Source organism: Ceratotherium simum, chromosome 6, assembly GCF_057802395.1.
Source record: "Ceratotherium simum simum isolate JZ-2026a chromosome 6, ASM5780239v1, whole genome shotgun sequence".
NCBI classification, from domain to species: Eukaryota; Metazoa; Chordata; class Mammalia; order Perissodactyla; family Rhinocerotidae; genus Ceratotherium; species Ceratotherium simum.
In genome coordinates, this window is record NC_141905.1 from 6358958 (window position 1) to 6377908 (window position 18951).

The 18951-nt window shown below is 50.9% G+C and overlaps 1 protein-coding gene across 1 annotated transcript; it reads left to right on the forward strand.

Annotated features, from left to right (window-relative positions):
- The first annotated feature begins 566 nt into the window (after positions 1-566).
- NPY4R2 (neuropeptide Y receptor Y4-2) lies at positions 567-3806 on the forward strand. The gene has a single exon (XM_004432461.3). The coding sequence runs from the start codon at positions 603-605 to the stop codon at positions 1728-1730; it is 1128 nt and encodes a 375-aa protein (XP_004432518.1). The 5' UTR covers positions 567-602; the 3' UTR covers positions 1731-3806.
- Positions 3807-18951: the final 15145 nt, after the last annotated feature.

Sequence of the window (18951 nt, forward strand, 5' to 3'; positions counted from 1 at the left end):
AGGAGATTTCTTTTTTTTTTTTTTTTTAATTTTTATTTATTTTCCCCCCAAAGCCCCAGTAGATAGTTGTATGTCATAGCTGCACATCCTTCTAGTTGCTGTATGTGGGACACGGCCTCAGCATGGCCGGAGAAGCAGTGCGTCGGTGTGCGCCCGGGATCCGAACCCGGGCTGCCAGCAGCGGAGCGCACGCACTCAACCACTAAGCCACGGGGCCGGCCCTGACAAGGAGATTTCTACCCACGCTCCCTAAACAGTTATGTCCCTGAGTCGGCATACAGTAACCCAATTTCTTTATTATCAAAACAGCCTTGAAGCCTGAGGTAAATGGAATTTCAGGAACAAGTTCTGGCATCAGACAGACCTGGGTTTGTATCTAGGCCCCATTATTTAATAGCTGTGTGACTATGGGCAAGTTGCTTTACATCTCTGAGTCTCAGGTCCTCCAGGTCGCAGCCTTGGGATGGAAGTAGTCATGAACCTTTCTGCCTGGCCTCTGTTCCTCCCTAGATTCACACAGGCGGCATGATCTCTGAGTACCATTTGTCTGTTTGCTTTGTAGGCATCATCACCGAATCTCCTGGAAACTTCTCAGATGCACCATGAACATCTCTCACTTCCTGGCCTTGCTGCTCCCAGGATCCTCACAGGGTCAAAACAGGAGCAAGTCAAAGGGCATCTCGTACAACTTCTCTGACCACTGCCAGGATTCTGTAGACCTGATGGTCTTCATTGTTACCTCTTACAGCATTGAGACCGTTGTGGGGGTCCTGGGCAACCTCTGCCTGATATGTGTGACTATTAGGCAGAAGGAGAAGGCCAATGTGACCAACCTGCTCATTGCCAACCTGGCCTTCTCTGACTTCCTCATGTGCCTCGTCTGCCAGCCACTCACAGCTATCTACACCATCATGGACTACTGGGTCTTTGGCGAGGTCCTTTGCAAGATGTCAGCCTTCATCCAGTGTATGTCGGTGACGGTCTCCATCCTCTCGCTTGTCCTTGTGGCCCTGGAGAGGCATCAACTCATCATCAATCCAACGGGCTGGAAGCCCAGTGTCTCTCAGGCCTACCTGGGGATTGTGGTCATCTGGCTCATTGCCTGCTTCCTCTCCTTGCCCTTCCTGGCCAACAGCATCCTAAAGAGTGTCTTTCACAAGAATCACTCCAAGGCTTTGGAGTTTCTGGCAGATAAGGTGGTCTGTACTGAGTCCTGGTCACTGGACCACCAGCGCATCATCTACACCACCTTCCTGCTGCTCTTCCAGTACTGCATCCCCCTGGCCTTCATTCTCTTCTGCTATGTGCGTATCTACCAGCGCCTGCGGAAGCGGAGGTGGGTGTTTCGCAAGGGCGCCTACAGCTCGCAGGCTTGGCAGATGAAGCGGATCAATGGGATCCTTGTGGTGATGGTGGCTGCCTTTGCCGTGCTCTGGCTGCCCCTGCATGTGTTCAACAGCCTGGAGGACTGGTACCATGAGGCCATCCCCATCTGTCATGGCAACCTCATCTTCTTGGTATGTCACCTGCTCGCCATGGCCTCCACCTGTGTCAACCCTTTCATCTATGGGTTTCTCAACACCAACTTCAAGAAAGAGGTCAAGGCTCTGGTGCTGACTTGCCAGCAGAGTGCCCCCGTGGAGGAGTCTGAGCATCTGCCCCTGTCCACAGTGCAAACGGAAGTGTCCAAAGGCTCTCTGAGGCTCAGTGGGAGGTCCAACCCCATGTAGCCAGGTCTGCGGCTTCTCCCTGCTATGTTCATTGCCAGGCTCCTTCACTTAGCTAAGTGGGCATCCTGCAAGCTGAGGGTGGCGCTCTGTCACTACTGGCTTTCTGGGGCCCAAATAGGCTGACAAGAGCCTGTTTTTGCATCCATTTGCATTGTGAAGCCTGACATTCAGGTGGTTCAGCTCTTTATTCCTAGGAGAATTCTGAGTCTGGATTCTGCGGGTCACAGTATGCCTTACAATTGAGCAGTTGCCAGAGCCGGAGATGGTCTGCTTGTAGCAGGCAGAGTTCATTCTGATAACCCAGCAACAGATGCCTAGCCTGGAAACCCATGGGTTTCACTTCCACCAGTGAGACTGCGAGGGCACTTTGGGGTGAGGGAAGGAGCACGAGGGGTCAGAACTCTGGACCTTGGTCGGCCCCTACCCTCTGTGAGAGATGACGTTTGTGGAAAGGGCTTGGAAGTGGTAAAGAATGCTATAGAGGCAAGACAGTGGGATGACTGTGACATCATTAGCACATCCAGCTGCAAAGCACAGAACCTGGTAGCCTTGGGTCCTCACACTCCTCTGCGGTAGGAAAAGTAGTCCTGTGCAGCAGGAATTCCAGGGTTCACATCCTACTCCATCCTTTTTCTCTTTCACTGCATCTGCCACCTTGTATGGAAATCAGCTTGCAAGTATCTCCCTTGGTAAGATTGTGAGCACCTTGAGGATGACATCTGTATTGTCACAGAGCTTCCGTCCTCCGTGCCTAGGACAGGCCCTGGCACAGGGACAGGGTTCCAGAAAGGTTTGCCATGGTAGGCTGATGGTAAAGGTGCCCTTGCTGAGTGCTCAGCCAAGGACAGGCACCTTGTGCCATGGTCCTGTGTGGGAAGGGCTCAGGCTGCTGCAGCCACACTCTCTTGCCTGCCCTTCTTTGCCTCCTGGGACCTCTCTTGACAAGGTAGCTGGCTAGGGACTCTGTGACCCTCCCAGTGTTGACCCATTGCTGAGGCTTACGGTACTCAAGACCATGATTCCAGGCTTCTTCATTCCACACTCTGGCCACTTGGCTGACCTACCCCAGGTGATGTGTCACGGTTCTTCCAAAGCCTCCCCAGGACTTTGGGCCTCCTAGTGGCCTTCAGTAGTGGCAGGGGCAAGGAGTTCTTGGAGTGTGGCTTAACGGAGTGCTGGCTGAATGGAGCAGGAGGTCTTCCTTCTTCTGGCAAGCTGGGGAAAATGGAGAATAGGCTAGATGAGCACGACTGTCTCACTCATGGAGGTCACAGCCCGGTCTTCTGGATGCTGAGCAAGATCTAAGGCTGCTTCTTGTGTGGACCAGAGCGCTTGTCCTTGCAGGGAAGGAAATGTCAGGATTGCTTGTGGGCCACCTCAGATGGGTTGTCCAGGCCTGGCTCTTCCTGTTCAGACCCAGCCCTCCTCCAGCAGAGTGGACAGTAGCTGGACCCGCTATGGCCTCCCAGGGCAGGGTATTCAGGTGCCTGGAGCCCTTGAGAGGCCTCACTGTGAGGCTCCTAGGACTGGCTCTACAGGGGGTCTGACAAAGGGCCAGGCAGCAGGAGATTGAATAGCCACATCTGACCATCTCTCTGGCCTGGCCCCTGACCGAGAACCTGTGCAGCTGACACCCAAGACAAGTGCTCTTTGAGCGACCAGCTCTCTTCCTGGAGCTGTTTGTTTTGTCCCAGCTTTTGGTCACATCTCCCATTCTGTTCCTTGCTTCACCTGTATCCTGGTTTTTTGGACAGATTGTTGAGTCACTCTCTTGGATGCAGCTTGCACTTGTCCTCTGATGCCATCTGCTGCTGGCTGCTCCAGGGAACCACCTGCCAGCAAAGCCCAAACCATGGGACCCATTCAAGCAAGATGTCATTGACAAGATCCCCAAGGAATTGGGGGCCTCAGGCCCCTCCAGATCCCATGCACATGCCTGGAGTTTGTTTCCTGTCAGTTATCTCAGTGGTGCCAAGATGCTTGAGGACGAGGGTGCTTTAGGGTGCTGGCATGCTGGAGGACTCGGGGACCAGGCTGGGCATTTAGTGAAGGTGCTCAGCATTAGGAATTGGAGTGGTGGGTAGAAGCCTTGTTGAGCATCTTCTGTGCTTCCCTCACCTTGCTTGGGTTGACACAGCCTGCTTGGATGGCTGTCTCCTGCTTCCAGTTCCTAATGCCCCTTGGGGTGGCCTGGTTATCCAGCACCCTAGGAACTTGCCACTAGAGTGTACTCAGAAGACCAGGAGAGTCAGCATCGCCTGGAGCTTGTTAGACCTGCAGAATCTCGGCCCCCACCCCAGACCTACTGAATGGGAATCTGCATTTTATCAAGATCTCCAAGTTAATGGTGCACACATTCGGGTGTGAGAAGCTCTGCTCTAGGAAACATTGCACTGGAGCCTGGAGCCCCTCGGTGAGCGCCTGTAGATACCCACTGTGGGATCTAGGGTAGAGCTTTAGGAATCCTAGTTCTGGAGCTATGGCCTTAAAATGGTATTGCTGAAAAAGTAGATACAGTTTTGGTTGTTTGTCTCATCTCTGGCCACATGTGGACATATTTTTTGTGAAGCCTTTTTGTTCCTTCAATAAATATTTGCCAAATGAACAGTGTGCATAGTTACATTCTTAGTGAACATGCCCCTCTGTATTCTGCTCTATTTCACTGAAAACTATATTATCAGCAGTTTTCCATCTTGCTGTATATCACTTTTGACAGCTGATTAAGAGTTTAGAAAATGCTCCAGTGCAAGCTGGTACCTCTGAACAGTATCTTTCTTTAGCTCCTGGAGAGGCCTTCTCTGGCCCAGCTGATGGACCAGTCCCTCCTCCCCAGTAGTGGGGGTAGTCCGTCCTCAGAGGGGCACCATGGCTGGAACTGGACACTCACACCTATGAAGACTGCCTGGGAACCCTGAGAGGGTGCAAAACTCTGTCGAACCCTGGTGGTGTGACCTTTAAGTCCTGTCTAACTCTAGGACTTCCTCTTTCAAGAAATGACCTTGACTTGTTTTTTTCCGTTATAAAAGTAATCATATTCATTCTTGAAAATACACAAAATCTACAAAAATAAAATGAAAAAGGAAATCATGGTCCACCACCCTAAGATAATCGCTGTCTATATTTTGGGTAGTCATTTCTTTCATTTATATATATATATACACACATTATATATATATAACTATATATATATGGTGTTAAGTTTTATTTTTTTTTTGACATGGTTGAGATCATACGATGAGTGTATGCATATTTATATATAATATTTAAGGATTATTTTATATCTTTTTTTTGCTTAATGTTATAAGAATTTTTATTCATTCATTCAACAAATATGTCAGACACATGGTCGGTGCTGGGGTTAAGTGGTAAATAAAGTAGACTCTGTCCCTATTCTCATGGAGTCACTAGGTCCATCCTGCATCCTTAATCATCATCAATTGTGGTATATTTAGATGTTTTTAGACCTATTATAAATAGTTCCGTGATAAATGTCTATGCAGAGAACTTTTTCTGTATTTGGAATTATTTCCTTAGGAGAGATTTCCAGAAGTGGAATTAATGGGTCAAAGGTGTGTGGAAGTTTTTCAAGGCTCTTGAAAAACTTCTAAACTGGTTTCCAAAGAGGCTGGAAGGATTTGCACTCCCTGACTAGTGCCTGCTTCACTGTACCCTGGCCACTGTTGAAAAATTACATTAATGACAAGACCTCCACTGTTCACTAGATCCCGTCCCCTCTCGCCTACTCATGAGCCTCACTCTAGCATCATCAGTTTTCTGGGCTCCCCTTTACACAAAACTCCTCCCAAGGCTCATATAATCTCAAAATCTCTGCTTCCTCTCCTCCCATACGCTTTTGTACTCACCTGTCCATCCAAATAGCTCTTGCCAAGGTTGCCAGTGACCTCCATATTGCCAAATCCGATGGCCACTTCTCAGTCTCGACTTATGTGACCAATCACTTGGCAGTTGGTCCATCCCTTCTTCTTGAAACTTTCTGCATGTGGCTTTGTCAGGACACCACACTCGTGGTTCCCTCCTGCCTCCCTGGGCACTCTCTCTCAGGCTCTTTTCCTGGACTCTCGTCTTCCTGACCTCGGATCATTGGCATGTCCCCAGGGAGCTATGCAGGCCCACCTGCTCTCCTTCCCTAGGTGGGCTCGTCCCTGTCTTCTGGCTTTCAACATCACCGAATGTTTAAATGTCTAATGCTCCCAAACTTGACTCTCCAGTGGACTTCTCCCTGCTCTCTGGATTTGTATATCCAGCCACTGCTTTGTGTTCATCGGACATCCAGTTGGCATCTCAAACTTGGCAGGTTCAAAAGCAGACTCTTGATTTGCCTCTCCACCTCTCCTTCCTCAGTCTCCCCTCTTTCATTAAATGGAAGCTCCCTCTTTTCATTTGCTTAGGCCACAGTCTTTGGGATCAGCCTTCTGTTCCTACCCCACATCCAACTCATCAGCAAGTTCTGTAAGCTCTGCCTTCAAAATGTATTCAGAATGACCACTTCTCACCTCCCCTGGCTCTGCCACTTGGTCCACGCCACCATCATCTCTACCAAGATTATTGCAGTGTCCTCCTCTCTGGTCTCTCTCAGTCAGAGTGATCGTTTGAAGCCCAAGTCAGATCCCCCCACACCTCCGTTCAAAGCCCTTCACTGGCTCTGTCACCCTCAGTGCAAAGTTCACAGTCTGCGGCCTTCCCCTTGCCCACCCGGCACAAAGGCCAGAGTGCTGGCCTACCTCAGCCTTTGTGCTTCCCACTCTGGCTGCTCAGAATGCTACCCCTGATATCAATATTTTCACTTCCTTGCTCCCTTTACCTTAAGTGAGCCTTTATCAATAGATTGCTTCCTCCACCACGCTATAAAAATACAACCCCCTCACTCCGCATTCCTACTTTATGTCACAGGACTTAGCACCCTGTGACATGCTTACACACATTTGCTTGCTTCATTGTTGAGTGTCCTCTTCCCTCATTGGAATGTAGACCCCGTGAAGGCAGGGACCTCGTATATTTTATTCACTGTCTAGCTCTCAGAAGAGTGCCTGCATAGAGGAGGTGCCGAAGAAATATCTGTAGAGTAAATACATTTAAAAACCTTTATAGTTGATCGAGGGGAATGATACATCAACCTCTTATTTGTGGAGAGCCGGCGTTTGGTTTTGTAGGATTTTGGTCCCAGGTTTCACAGCTGTTGTAGGCTGACTGTGCGACCCTGAGCACCTTTGCCTCTTGGTTTCTGATTCCTCACCTGTAATAATTCTGGCTGCTATGTATTTAGTGTCCTAAACACTGTGCTATTCTTTACACACATAGCCTCCCCTCGACCCCGAGATTGGGTAGATGAAGAAACTGAGGCTTAGAGAGGTGAAAAACTTTATCCAAGTTTTCCAAAAGCACCAGATTTGAAACCCAATCTGATGGATTCCAAAGTCTATGACTCAAACTGTTGTATCATGAGAGAATGTTGACCAGATAACCTCTAAGTTGCCTTCCAGCTGGAGAGTTTGTATTTTCTTTCTTTCTTTTCTTCCTTTCTTTCTTTCTTTCTTTCTGTCTCTCTCTCTCCCCTCCCGCCCTCGCCCTCCCCCTCCCCCTCTCCCTCTCTCTCTCTCTCTCCCTCTCTCTCTTTCTTTCTTTTTTTTTTTCCTGAGGAAGATTGATCCTGAGCTAATATCCATTGCCAATCTTCCTCTTTTTGCTGAGGAAAATTAGCCCTGAGCTAACTTCTGTTCCCATCGTCCTCCATTTTGTATGTGGGACCCCGCCACAGCATGGCTTGATGAGCAGGTCATAGGTCTGTGCCCTGGATCTGAACCTGTGAACTCCGGGCCACCAAAGCAGAGCGTGTGAACCTAACCACTGTGCCACTGGGCGGCCTGAGAGTTTGTATTTTATGGGCAATGGAGAGGCACTGAAGGGTTTTAAGCAGGGGAAGGGCATGGTCAGGTTACATTTAGAGAGAGCAGTGTGGCTGAGTTGGCCTGGGTTCCCCTAAAAGCAGAAGCTGAGGCAGAGCCTCATGGGCTTTCCCTTTATTAGAGAATGCAATCCCAGGGAACACAGTGAGGGACATGGGGAATAGACAGGGAAGGAGAGAGAGCCAATTCAAAGATGTGTTATTGAGCTGGCTGCTTTTAAGAGGCAGCTGATTACTCGATCTTTTGTATAACTATCCCAGGACAGTCTGTCTGGAAGGAGAAAGAAGTAAGAATTTATCCGCTGGCTCCTGTATTCCACTTGTTAAAGGTCTGCCCCATGAAGCTGTGCGTTCACAGACACTGAGCACACCTTCAGGTGAACAGAGCAGCTCCGGGGAGAGGCATGAAGGTATGAGGTGTGGTGGCATCAGGTCGCACCTGTGGGAAGTGGAGCCTGGCAGAGCCGGATGCTGCAGCAGCCCCTGGACCGAGAGGCAGGTGAGGATGAGAAGGTCTGAAGTAGGGCATAAGTGGCCTCTGATGTGGGGCAGAGCTGGAGTTGGGATGGGAAATATTATGGGTTGAGTTATGTTCCCCCTTCGAATTCATATGCTGGAGCCATAAGCCCCAGGATCTCAGAATGTGACCTATTTGGAAGTAGGGGTGTTGCAGATGTAACTAGTTGAGATGAAGTCATACTGGAGTAGGGTGGGCCACAATCCAATATGACCAGTGTCCTTATAGAAAGAAGAAATTTGCACACAGAGACTCACACACAGTTAGAACGCCATGTGAAGATGGGGCAGAGATCTGGGGGATGCTTCTACAAGTCAAGGAAGGCCAAAGGTTGTCAGAAGCCAGGGGAGAGGCAAATACATGCACATAGAGGGACAGATTCTCCCTCACAGCCCTCAGAAGGAACCAACCCTGCCGACACCTTGATCTTGGACTTCCAGCCTCCAGAACTTTGAGACAATACATTTCTGTTGTGTAAGCCACTTAGTCTCTGATACTTTGTTATGGCAGCCCTAGCCAACTGTTACAGGAGGTGAGATCGGAGGCAGAGGGACCCGTCCAGGGGAGCTACTGTGTCAGTGAGGTGCTCGGTTATTGGAGACAGACCCCAACTCAAACCAGTGATGATGAAATAGGGAATTTATAGACTCATGTAATGCGCAGTCTAAAGGAAATTCTTTGGCTTTAGGCTGGATTTAGGGGTTCAAACAATGACAGTAAGATTCTCCTTTCCTTGCCCCCTTGTCTCCAACACTCACTCTAATGTCTTGATTCTGCTGGTCTCTTCATGACTTCAACACTCTCTACACGCAGTGGTAAGAGGCCCCACGGCTCCCACCTTACCTTGGTCCTCATGAGTCCCTGGAGAAGGAGCATAGCTTTCTCTCCATGCCCAGTCAGAACTCTGGGGAAGACTCCGATAGCTCAGTTGTCAACCAATGACCAAGGCCACGTTGTTGGAACACTTTCTTTAGCATGGCCTAGGTCCCTGGATCTAGGGGTCAGCCCCACTTGAATCACATGAGTGTGACAGGATTATCATCACGTGGGATAAGGTAGTCCCCCAAAGAAAGTGATGCTGGGCAGGCAAAAACGCAAACGCAGACGTGGGTTTGGAGAGGAGAAGATGGATTGGAAAGATAGGTGTTGAATGGACAGGATGACTTGGATGTGGGAGAGAGAAGGGAGATTCCAAAATTCCAGACTTGGGAGAGTAGGTCTGTGTCTGGTCCATTTAGTGAGAGGGAGCAGGGTTTTTTGGGGAGGAGTAGTTTTTCTTTGGATGTTTTGTGTTTGAGGCACTCTTGGGTGTGCAGCTAGATGGTCAGATACTTGAGTCTGGAGCTCTAGGGAGAGCTTTGGCCGAGGCCTGACCAAGCCGGGCTGAGGGGCAGGGCTGGGATGTGGCTAGACTGGGGTTTAAGCTGAGCTAGAGCTGGGCATGGGCCAAAGGCATTCCGGTTTCCCAGAGCTGACTCTAGTGATGGGACACCATGGTCATCAAACAAGTTGGGGTCCTGGGACACGGAGTGGAGCAGTGACAAACAAGGAGGCCCTGGTGGACGGGGTCAAGTAAGCCAGGCACAGGAGCTGTTTCCCCAGGGACAGCTGAACCCAGAGATGACACCAGGTCAGTTGCTCCTCACCTGCGCTCTGTGGCCTCACTTCTATAGAGAATCAAGGATGCTTCAAGGTCAGGCTCCTTGGATGGAAGTTGGGAGTTGTTGCTGTGACTTACTGCTTTTCAGGGATACAATGTGCCTGAAAACATGCTGAAAAGACTTGGAAGTTCCTCAAAGAAGAAACCTTGGAGTCCAACACCCTGCTGAGAAGATGGTTTGGGGGTGGAGGAATGAGCACAGCTGTCATCTTTGTCTTAAAGAGGGAAGTGCTGACTTGGACAGGCATCCTTTAGTGACAAGTCCCCGGGCCCGGCCTGGTCGCGTGGTGGGGCTTCTCCCCAGAGTATCTCTTCAAAGTTCTGATACATCTTACAGCTGCTGCACATACACACACATGGACCATTGGGGCTCCTGGGTCCTGAGAAGACACTGGGAAAGGTTTGCAGAGCGTGTTAACATGCCGTCTTAGCTGACAGCAGCCAGGCACTTCCTACCTTGGGCAGCTGAGCAGCATCTGCAGGGTGAACTTGCCAGCGAACCCTAGAGCAGGAGGGTGCTGTGAATGTGGCTGTGTAATCGTGGCCCTTGAGGTTTCTAGTTGTTTAAATGTCACCTTTTACTTGAAACTGATTCTCATCAGACTCTGAAAACAGTTTATCAGTGTGATTGGGTACCAGCACAAAGCTCTCTTGAAATACATTTCCTTTCATTCATAAAGCTGTTAACGGGGCATTTGATTAGTCATTCTTTTGACTGCCAAGGAAAGCATACTGAAAATAGGGCCTGCATTCAGAACAAAGGACTTCAGCTCCCTGGTGAAAACCCTGTGATAGCCGTATCTCCCTCCCCAGATAGTGCGTTTTGTGACGGCCAGCAGCCTGTTGCCACCTTGTAAATGTCATTTGCAGTCCTGTCTGTGTTTTATGACTTTGAGGTGTGGGGGTGGGGTGGGGTAGGCGGTGGGGGTGGGGCTGGGGGCGGGTAATCTGCAAACGATTACCCAAAGAGAGACCTCCCTTTCCTATCTTTTCTTTTATAGACCCGTCTCTTCAATCCACATGCCTGGAGCAAGTGGGAGACTTGTCCCTTAACTTGGCAGGTGTGAGCACCAGTCCCTCAGGTTCCTGGGCACTGTCAGAGTGCACTGCCAGCTGGTGGTGGGCCTCAGTCCCACCCTGGTGGAGGGGGTACTGAGGTTTCCCATCAGTATATTGGCTATTCGGAGGTCATGGCCTGCATCACATTTTGTCCAGTGTGTAGCTTTAAAACGGTTAAATATGTAATGGTTTGTGTAAGACGGTGGGTGTTTCGCCATCTGTGAGGCCTGGGGACTGTGGCTGTGGGCAGGGCAGGAAGATCTGGAGCCTGAGCTCTGGGGAGGGGCGTATGCAGCTGGTGCACTTCATCCTTATTCATCGGCACTTTCTCTGCAGATGGTGTGACCGAGACACCTCCAGACGGGCAGGTGTAAAAACAAGTACCGTGTGCAAGGATAAGTGCAATCTGAGAGTCAGAGCGTGCAGGAGGAACCAGTGATTCTCCAGGAGGGCGTCTGGGAGGGTGTGTCTGTAAGTTCGCCAGATGAGTATGATGGGAACAGGCTCCCGCTGCAGTGAGCAACAGCGGGAGGTAGCAGGTCCAGTGCATGAGGGGAGGGGGCCTGAGGGCAAGCCTGGATGGAGAGGTGAGGTCTTATGTAGAAGGTCTTGCATCCCAGACTGAACAGTTTGACTGTGTCCTGCTGGTGAGGGGAAAACCCCAAGAGGTCTTAGCAGAGGGTGCCATGGTTATGTTGGAGGTTAGGAAAGCTGCCTTTGGCTGCAGTGAGGAGAAGGGGTTGGGGGCATGATAACTAATGTATTGTTTAGCTATTCTCTGGAAGCTGGACTCCTAGAGAAGCTGGTCCCCTGCAGAGCTCCAGGGAAGCTGGCTGCAGCTGAATCCTGAAGACAATCAATCTCGGTGGAGCACTGCCACGTCATAGGCTGGAACCCTAACCCTTGACCATGCCAGAGTGGGGCTGCTGCTCCCTGACTATAAATGCTGAGCTGGAGGAGCAGGGCAGATGGCCAGAGTTCCGCCATACCACACTAGGATCAGGTCCCGCGTCCTGAGCCCACCAGCAGAGGGGCTGGTGCTTCCCTAGTCACAAAAGCCCAAGGTCGAGGGTCCCTCTCCTGGAGCCCGACACCAGCCCAGCTAGATCCCTGTGCATTGCCCTGGAATGGGTCAACACTCTTGTTCCTAAGCTTATCTCTGTGGGTTTCCTCCCCTGAACCTGGCAGTGTGTGGGCCGCCGGGCAATTGTCCCTTGTTTGCTTACGGAGTTTGAGGCTCTAAGGCCATTTCCACAGCTTTTTGGTTCAGCTTGCTATGGGGAGGCTGCTGTCTCTCACAAGCAGAGTCCTGACGAATGCAGGAGCTTGGGGGATGATGAGGCTTGTGTAGGGCACCTTGGTGATGGGGCATTTACTGTGCCCACCCACCTCCTCCTCAGGCCTCCTCTGCTGCCTGGATCCCCACCCCCTCCACAACACATCACCCAGGCCTGCCCTCCAGCCCAGAAGTTATGAGGGCTCTGTGTCCAGTTCCATGCCCCTCAGTGTTTGGTTTGTTGACTGACTGACACTTGTCTAGAAGGAGTGACTGGACGTCGTAGAAGCCTTGTCACAGCACGGTAGCTGTCTTCTCATTGTTCAGTGGGTTCCATGTCACCAGCTCACTGAGAAAGGTCTGGAAGTCACTAACTCAGTTTCTATAATGGGCCAAATAGGGGGGTTTGGACAAGAATATTTTCAGGAATCTGTGTTCTTTTAGAAGAGCCCATGATTTATCTTCATGAGAAATAGAGTAACTTTGTAGCCCTCAACCTCTCTATGGAATGAAGCAGAGGTTGTCGTCAGCAGAGGCAATATTAGGACCAATGAGTAGAATTCCCAGTACATAATGGGAGTTGCCTGATTCTTGTTAAATTCATAGTCACATTTTTATGAGTACTCTCCCGATATTTTCTGGCCTGGCATGCCCAGGCCAGAGCTTGATTCCATGGCTCAGTTAGTTAACTTAGTCATTTAAGTTAGCATTAGCCATGCCAGAGCTGTGCGATTGATTATTAGAAGCCAGACAACAGCCTCCTCAGTCCGAATCATTACTGAGCACCGACAGACACATGGTGCTAGAGAACGAGCCATAAATGTCCAAAATGTTGAGACACTATGTGGGATGAGCAGGGTCAGAGACCTACCTCACACTCGTGCCAGCTCGCCATGCCAGGCTCCAGCACTCGGGCCTGTGTCCAGCGTTGCATTCCGTGATGCTCCCTTGTCTCAGAGTGTCAGTGTTTGAGCCTTGCCAGGCAGCTTCTCCAAGGGGCCCTGAGCCTCCTCCTCCCTCCTGCCTCGCCTGAACTGGCCTGAAGCTCAGGACTGGGGAGTGTCAAAGCATCCGAGCTGCGGGAGGATGACAAATGCAAAGCACGTGAGGATGACTCCTTTTGGGAGAGTTTATCCCGTACTTAAGGACGTCACATTTCTCTAGTCTCCCAGCTTAGCATCCTCAAAGTCTTCATACTCTTGCTCCACAGGCTGTGTCATTCCAACCTACAAACTCGGTGAAGTCCCACACTAGAAAAATCCTTTTCCTGACTTTGCCAACCACTTTTTTGGGCCTTCTGTCCTTCAAAGCCAAGCTCCTCTGAGAGCATCCTACACTCATGGCCATCACTTTCTCACCTCCTCTTTCCTTCTCAACTGATGAGTGTTTTGACATCCGCCGCTGAAGCTGCTCTCCATAAAATCATGAATGGCATGCTAATCGCCACACAGGTTGGGTCATCACCTCACTTGATCTTTGCAGCATTTCGTTCTTGACATCATGTCCCTGAAATTCCTTCCTCCATTAGCCTCCATGACAGGATTCCCGCCTTGTTCGCCTAACTCTGGCTGCTCCTTCTCAGGCTGCTTTGCCCTCAGATGTCATGCTTTTTCTGGTTCTGCCTTGGCTTTTGTGTCCCATCTGACACAGCTTCCATGAGCAATTGCATTATGTTCTTGGGGCTTTGGCTGCCACTTACAAGTGGACAGTTCCCAAATTGCACCTCCTCCAAACTTCATCTACTTGCCGCTGGACATTACCACCTGGGTGTCCCACACAAACCTGAAGTGCAAGTCCTGAGCAAAATGTCACCCTTCTCTTGGATTCCCACTGGGTTTTCCTTCCTGGTTACTCCTATCCCCAGCCATCTGGTGGCCTAATTTGCAGCATCTGATTCATTTGTTCCTTTGGACTATTGCAAGAACCTCCCTCAATGGTATCTCTGCCTCCGGTCTTGCTGTCCAGTGGTCCCTTCTCTACTCCAGTCACAAATTTGACCTTGACTCTCTCATTTGGCAGTTTTCGCCATCAATGGGATGGAGTCCCAATGCTTTTACATGACCCTTGGCCATTTATGGTCCATTTCTAGCTGGCCCTCCCATCCTCTGTTTGTTCTACCCCCCGCTCCAGTCCACCAGACTCATTTTCTGTTCCTCAAACATGCCACACTTTGTCCAGATTGACGCCTACTGAATCCCTGTGCACTTTCTAAGTTTACCTTCTCTGAAAACTTTCCGTAGCTCCCTTGTCTCACTGTCTGCATGCCCAGAGTTCTTTGCAATGTCTCTGTTGGGCACTTAGGGAGGCTTACAACTGGAAAGAAGAAAGGGTGTCTCTGTCTTTCCATTTGGCTGTAGATCCCTCAAGCAAAGGGACTGGGTCTTTATCTCCTGGGCAGCCAGCACAGTGCCTGGCCCTGAGTAAATGCCCCGTGAAAGGACACACGGTGTCCACCGTGAAGAACAGACAAATGAACTTTGAAGCTTGGAGGTGAGCTGAGCCTCGGGGAGGAGAGCAGGAAGAGCGGAGCCGGCAACTTCTTCCCTACAGTGCAGCTGACCGAGGCTACAGTAGTCTCCAGCAACAGCACGCACAAAACAGCTCTCCATACAGAGCATTTAAACTAGGCTGTGGGGTCTAGGGGAATGTGGCCTGTCTGTCTGTTTTCATATTTAAGAAAGCAGGACAGTATAATATAAATTAAGTGGGAGAGAGAAAGACAGAGAGACAGAGAGAGAGAGAGAGAAGAAAGGAAGGAGGGAGGGAGGGAGAAAGGGAGGGCTGGATGGAGGAACCTAAGCAGAGCACTGTCCTCTGTAAGTTCCTTGGGCATGATGGAAGCAAGTTCTCTGTCTTGGGCTCAGTACTTTATCACCTGGGCATACTTCCTCCACTTTTCCCCAGGCAGAACTGTTGACACAGGAATCGACAGCATTTGTATATATCAGCACAGAAACCAATTAACAAATGCTTGTGTTCCTGTGTGAATATGCAAACTTCCTTATGCAGTCAGGGGTAAGCAGACATTTGGCTTAGAAATATTTGGTTTTCGGAAATATTTAACGAACGCAGGTCCAGATAAGATGCAGTCTGCTGCACCCTCCGCCTGCAGCCAGGTGCCTGGACCCATCTGTTTTTATCAGTCTCCTCTGCTGTGCTCTGAGCATTTCAATGGTCATCGTCATTAGCTTCATCAGAGCTAACACTTTCTGTAGTGACCGTGTGCTGGATCCATGTACTCTCTCACTTGACGAGAGGGAACGGATTATGTGTGAGTCATCAGTGAACGAGGGTCATTCAGTCAACAGCATCAAACGCCTACAGGTGCCAGGCACGTGCCAGGCCCTGGAGCTGCGGAAGGCAGGACCACAAATGTGCATAAGGCCTGGTGGAGCTCAGAGCTGATAAAGGAGACTTGTATTTGATGGTGAGATTTATGTACGAAAGGCCTGTCTGTGTGCGGTATCCTTTTGTGAACTAAAGGGAACAAGCCAACGTCCAACAATCAGAAAAGGCTAAATAATATGGTGTGATGGGCCCGTGGGCTGCTACTGAAGACTTGTTAATAGCATTGGGAATGCTCATGGTCTGTTAAATAGTTTCAAGTCAGGATATTAAACCATAGAGTCCACTCCCCACTATTTGTCAGTATGTTTACACATTCACGGAAAAAAAACAGCCAATAACCTTGGAAGGAAATACAACAGTGACTGTGGGATTGTAGTGATATTTTCTGTTTGTTCTCTTTATATGTTTCACATTTTCCAAGTTTTCTGCAATAAGCAGACATTACATTTATAAAATGTAAAAGCTAGTTTTAAAAATTCTTCATGCCTGGTGCAAAAGACTGTTCACGAAACTTCTTAGGGTCCCCTGGGTTCTCCTTCTGTCAGGACAGCCTAGTTCTAAAATTCCTTTGGGAGAGCCAACTAAAAGCAAACTGGAGGGGGAACAGGATATGCACATTTCTAAGCTTCTGATACATTTTGCAAAACGACGTTCTAGCGAGGCTGTGCTGATCCGCCTTCTCCTCCAACAGCCCATGTGAGAGGCACAGGCTGGGGGCTGCGTCTGGGTCCCGAGGGGATGGGTGCTCTGTCTGGTGACGTGTAGTGGCAGGCCCACTTCCCTCCCACAGGACACGTGCTGATCTAGTTACCAAGGCTCCTGCCCATATCCTGTCTTATCTGCACATACCCAGGCCTGGTCAAGATGTCAGCAATCCACGAGTTTTGACAGAAGAATGGAGCGCGCTGCGGTCAGCCCTCTGCTGTACCATCTCCCAGAGCAAACAAGGGCTGCCGTTGCCGCGGGTCTTCCTCCGCCTCGTTGCCATGGGCCTTCCTCTGCCTTGCTCGGAAGTGTCCCAGTCTGTCTCAATGGTCTGTTATCTCCAGAGCCGCAACATGAAGTTTGCAGGAGGCCGGCTCTGTTGCTAAGACAGTGCTAAGAACACAGGAGGCAGGAAGCAAAGGGGCACCGTGGAGAGAGCCCTGAGTGGGGAGCCGGGTGGCTGGGTGACCCTGGGCAGGGGATCGTCCTGTCCTGGGCCACAGCTTCTTCACCTGTGACGTGCGTTCTAATGTCCTTCCAGCTTGAACATCCAGCCATTCTACCTGTCCCGGTATAAGGAGGTGCCGGGTGAATTCTCGGGGCACTCGCAGTGCCAAGATAGACTCCTCCATGGGTTTGCTCAGTGTCCTGTGAGGGTTCCAAGGTTTCCTTGGCTTTGGACTTCAGATCATGGATTGTTTGAGCTCAAAGTGTTGGGACTGGGATCTGGCTAGGTGGAGCCGCTCAAATTACTAATGAGGATACTGTGACCCAGAAGGATGGAAAGGCTTGTCTGAAGCCCTGTGACCATTTAGAGGCCAGCTGAGAGGACACTCGAGGCTCCCCTGTCCTCACGTGGAGCCTCTCACTCCTCTGCTCCCCACTTCCCCTAAATGCCATGTCTAGCATGCCTCCGCTGGGGGCAGAGCCAGCTGGGACTTGAGTCCTGGGTTGCGAGCAGGATTTCCTCACACGTGTGATGACCAGTACACTGTCTGTACAAGGCCGAGGCGAGCACAGGGGAGCAAAGTGCCTCCTGCCTTGAAGTGCTTGTGCGGAGGTCAGGAGATCAAAAGCCAGTGAGGAGAAACCCTAGGACTTTGTCAGACAGGAGAGAAGGGGACTCTACCCTCTAGGGCCCTGCCAGACTCTCAGCGGAAGGTCCAGTGGGGCGGGGAGTGGGAAGCGGGGGGCAGGAGTGGTCTGTCCCAGCCCCTCACCCCGTATTCCTTTGAGCCTGGTCACCGAGGCCTGTGCACTGCGATGAGGCAGCCCCCTGGGTCTCACGGCAGGGGGCGCGGGGCTACGAGTGGGGCTTTGGCCGTGGGTGTCTCTCTGTCATTTTCCAGCAGGTTGGGCTGCGTGAGTAGAAGGCAGAACCCCCAGCCCTGCTGTCTGTTCTTGAAAATGTGAATTGTACCCTGAACCACATCGTGGGCTGTGGGGTGCAGCTTGGTGTAGTCAAAAGGGAGGGCTTTGGACGTGGGCTGAAGGACCAGCCCCACTGCGTAACTGGCCCCGGCATCTTCACTTGCCTCCTGTGCAAATAAGGGTACTCTTGCCTACTCTGAGGCAGTTGACCAATCCCCTGTGTAACCCTGAGTCTAGATCTTTCAATATTGGCAAGGGCTGAGGCCCCCTGTTGCAGACAATGCCTGGCCCTGAAGCCCCTGCCCCAGACGTTCCCTTTCTGCATGGGCACCTTATTCCTCACAGCTCGTCCCCACACCCATGCTGGCCACTGGGACTCTGCACCCATCTGAGCGCCCGCACCCAAGAGCCCTCAGTCCAGGAGAGACTGGGCTGGAAGTTCCCACCAAATCTCCTGGCAGCCCGGGACCCTCCTCCTCCCTCTCTCCTTGCCTGGATTTCTATCTCCCCACCCCATTCCAGCTCCATGGGCTTCTTTCCTCCTAAACACTTCATACTCCCTCCTGCCTTGAGATTAAGGATATGTGGTTCCTTCTGCCTGGAATGTTCTCCATCCCTCCTCTGCATCCCCAACTAACCTGGAATGGACAGCTTTCATGTCACTCCCTCTGGGACACCTTTGCTGACCCCAAGATGGGCTCAAGCCCTGCGTTCCACTCTCTTGTGGCTCCTTGAATTTTCTGGCACAGGTATAACTAGTTTGCACTTAACCATTGTGTGATTATCTGACTGTTGCCCATCTCTTACAGAACGTCCACTTCCTTAGCAGAGGGCCAAGGTTGGTTTGGCCTCAGGAGTCCTGGCACCAGCACAGAGAATGGGCTCAGCTGCGGACACAGTAATACTGACTGGATGAGTCGAGAGGCAGCAGGTGACTCTGTGTTGTGGGTCCACGGAAACAGGTCCCTCCTCTTTGGAGGGGTTTCCCCTTTGGTCGCCTCACCCCAGTTGCCTTCACTGGGTAGGGGCCTCCTTGCCCACCCCCTCCCCGCCCCACTCCCCTTCCCCAGCCTCAGATATATGTAAACTTCTTCGAGCTGCTCCAGGGGCAACCAGAGTCCCCTTTTTCTGTTTCTTTGTGAGGACCTGCCTTTCCCAGATGATGACACCAGAAGTCTTCACTCTGTGCAGAGGGCTCTAGCCACATACGTGGCATTGGGCTGAGGCCTGGGTAGACACCCAGAAAGTGGCAGACACAGAAGGACCAGACCAAGAGCAAGGAGACTTGCCCTCAATGGCTCAGACTTGTAGGCCACAGGGAAGTCAGTCAGGGAATGACCTTAGCAGCATCCACGGGGAAGG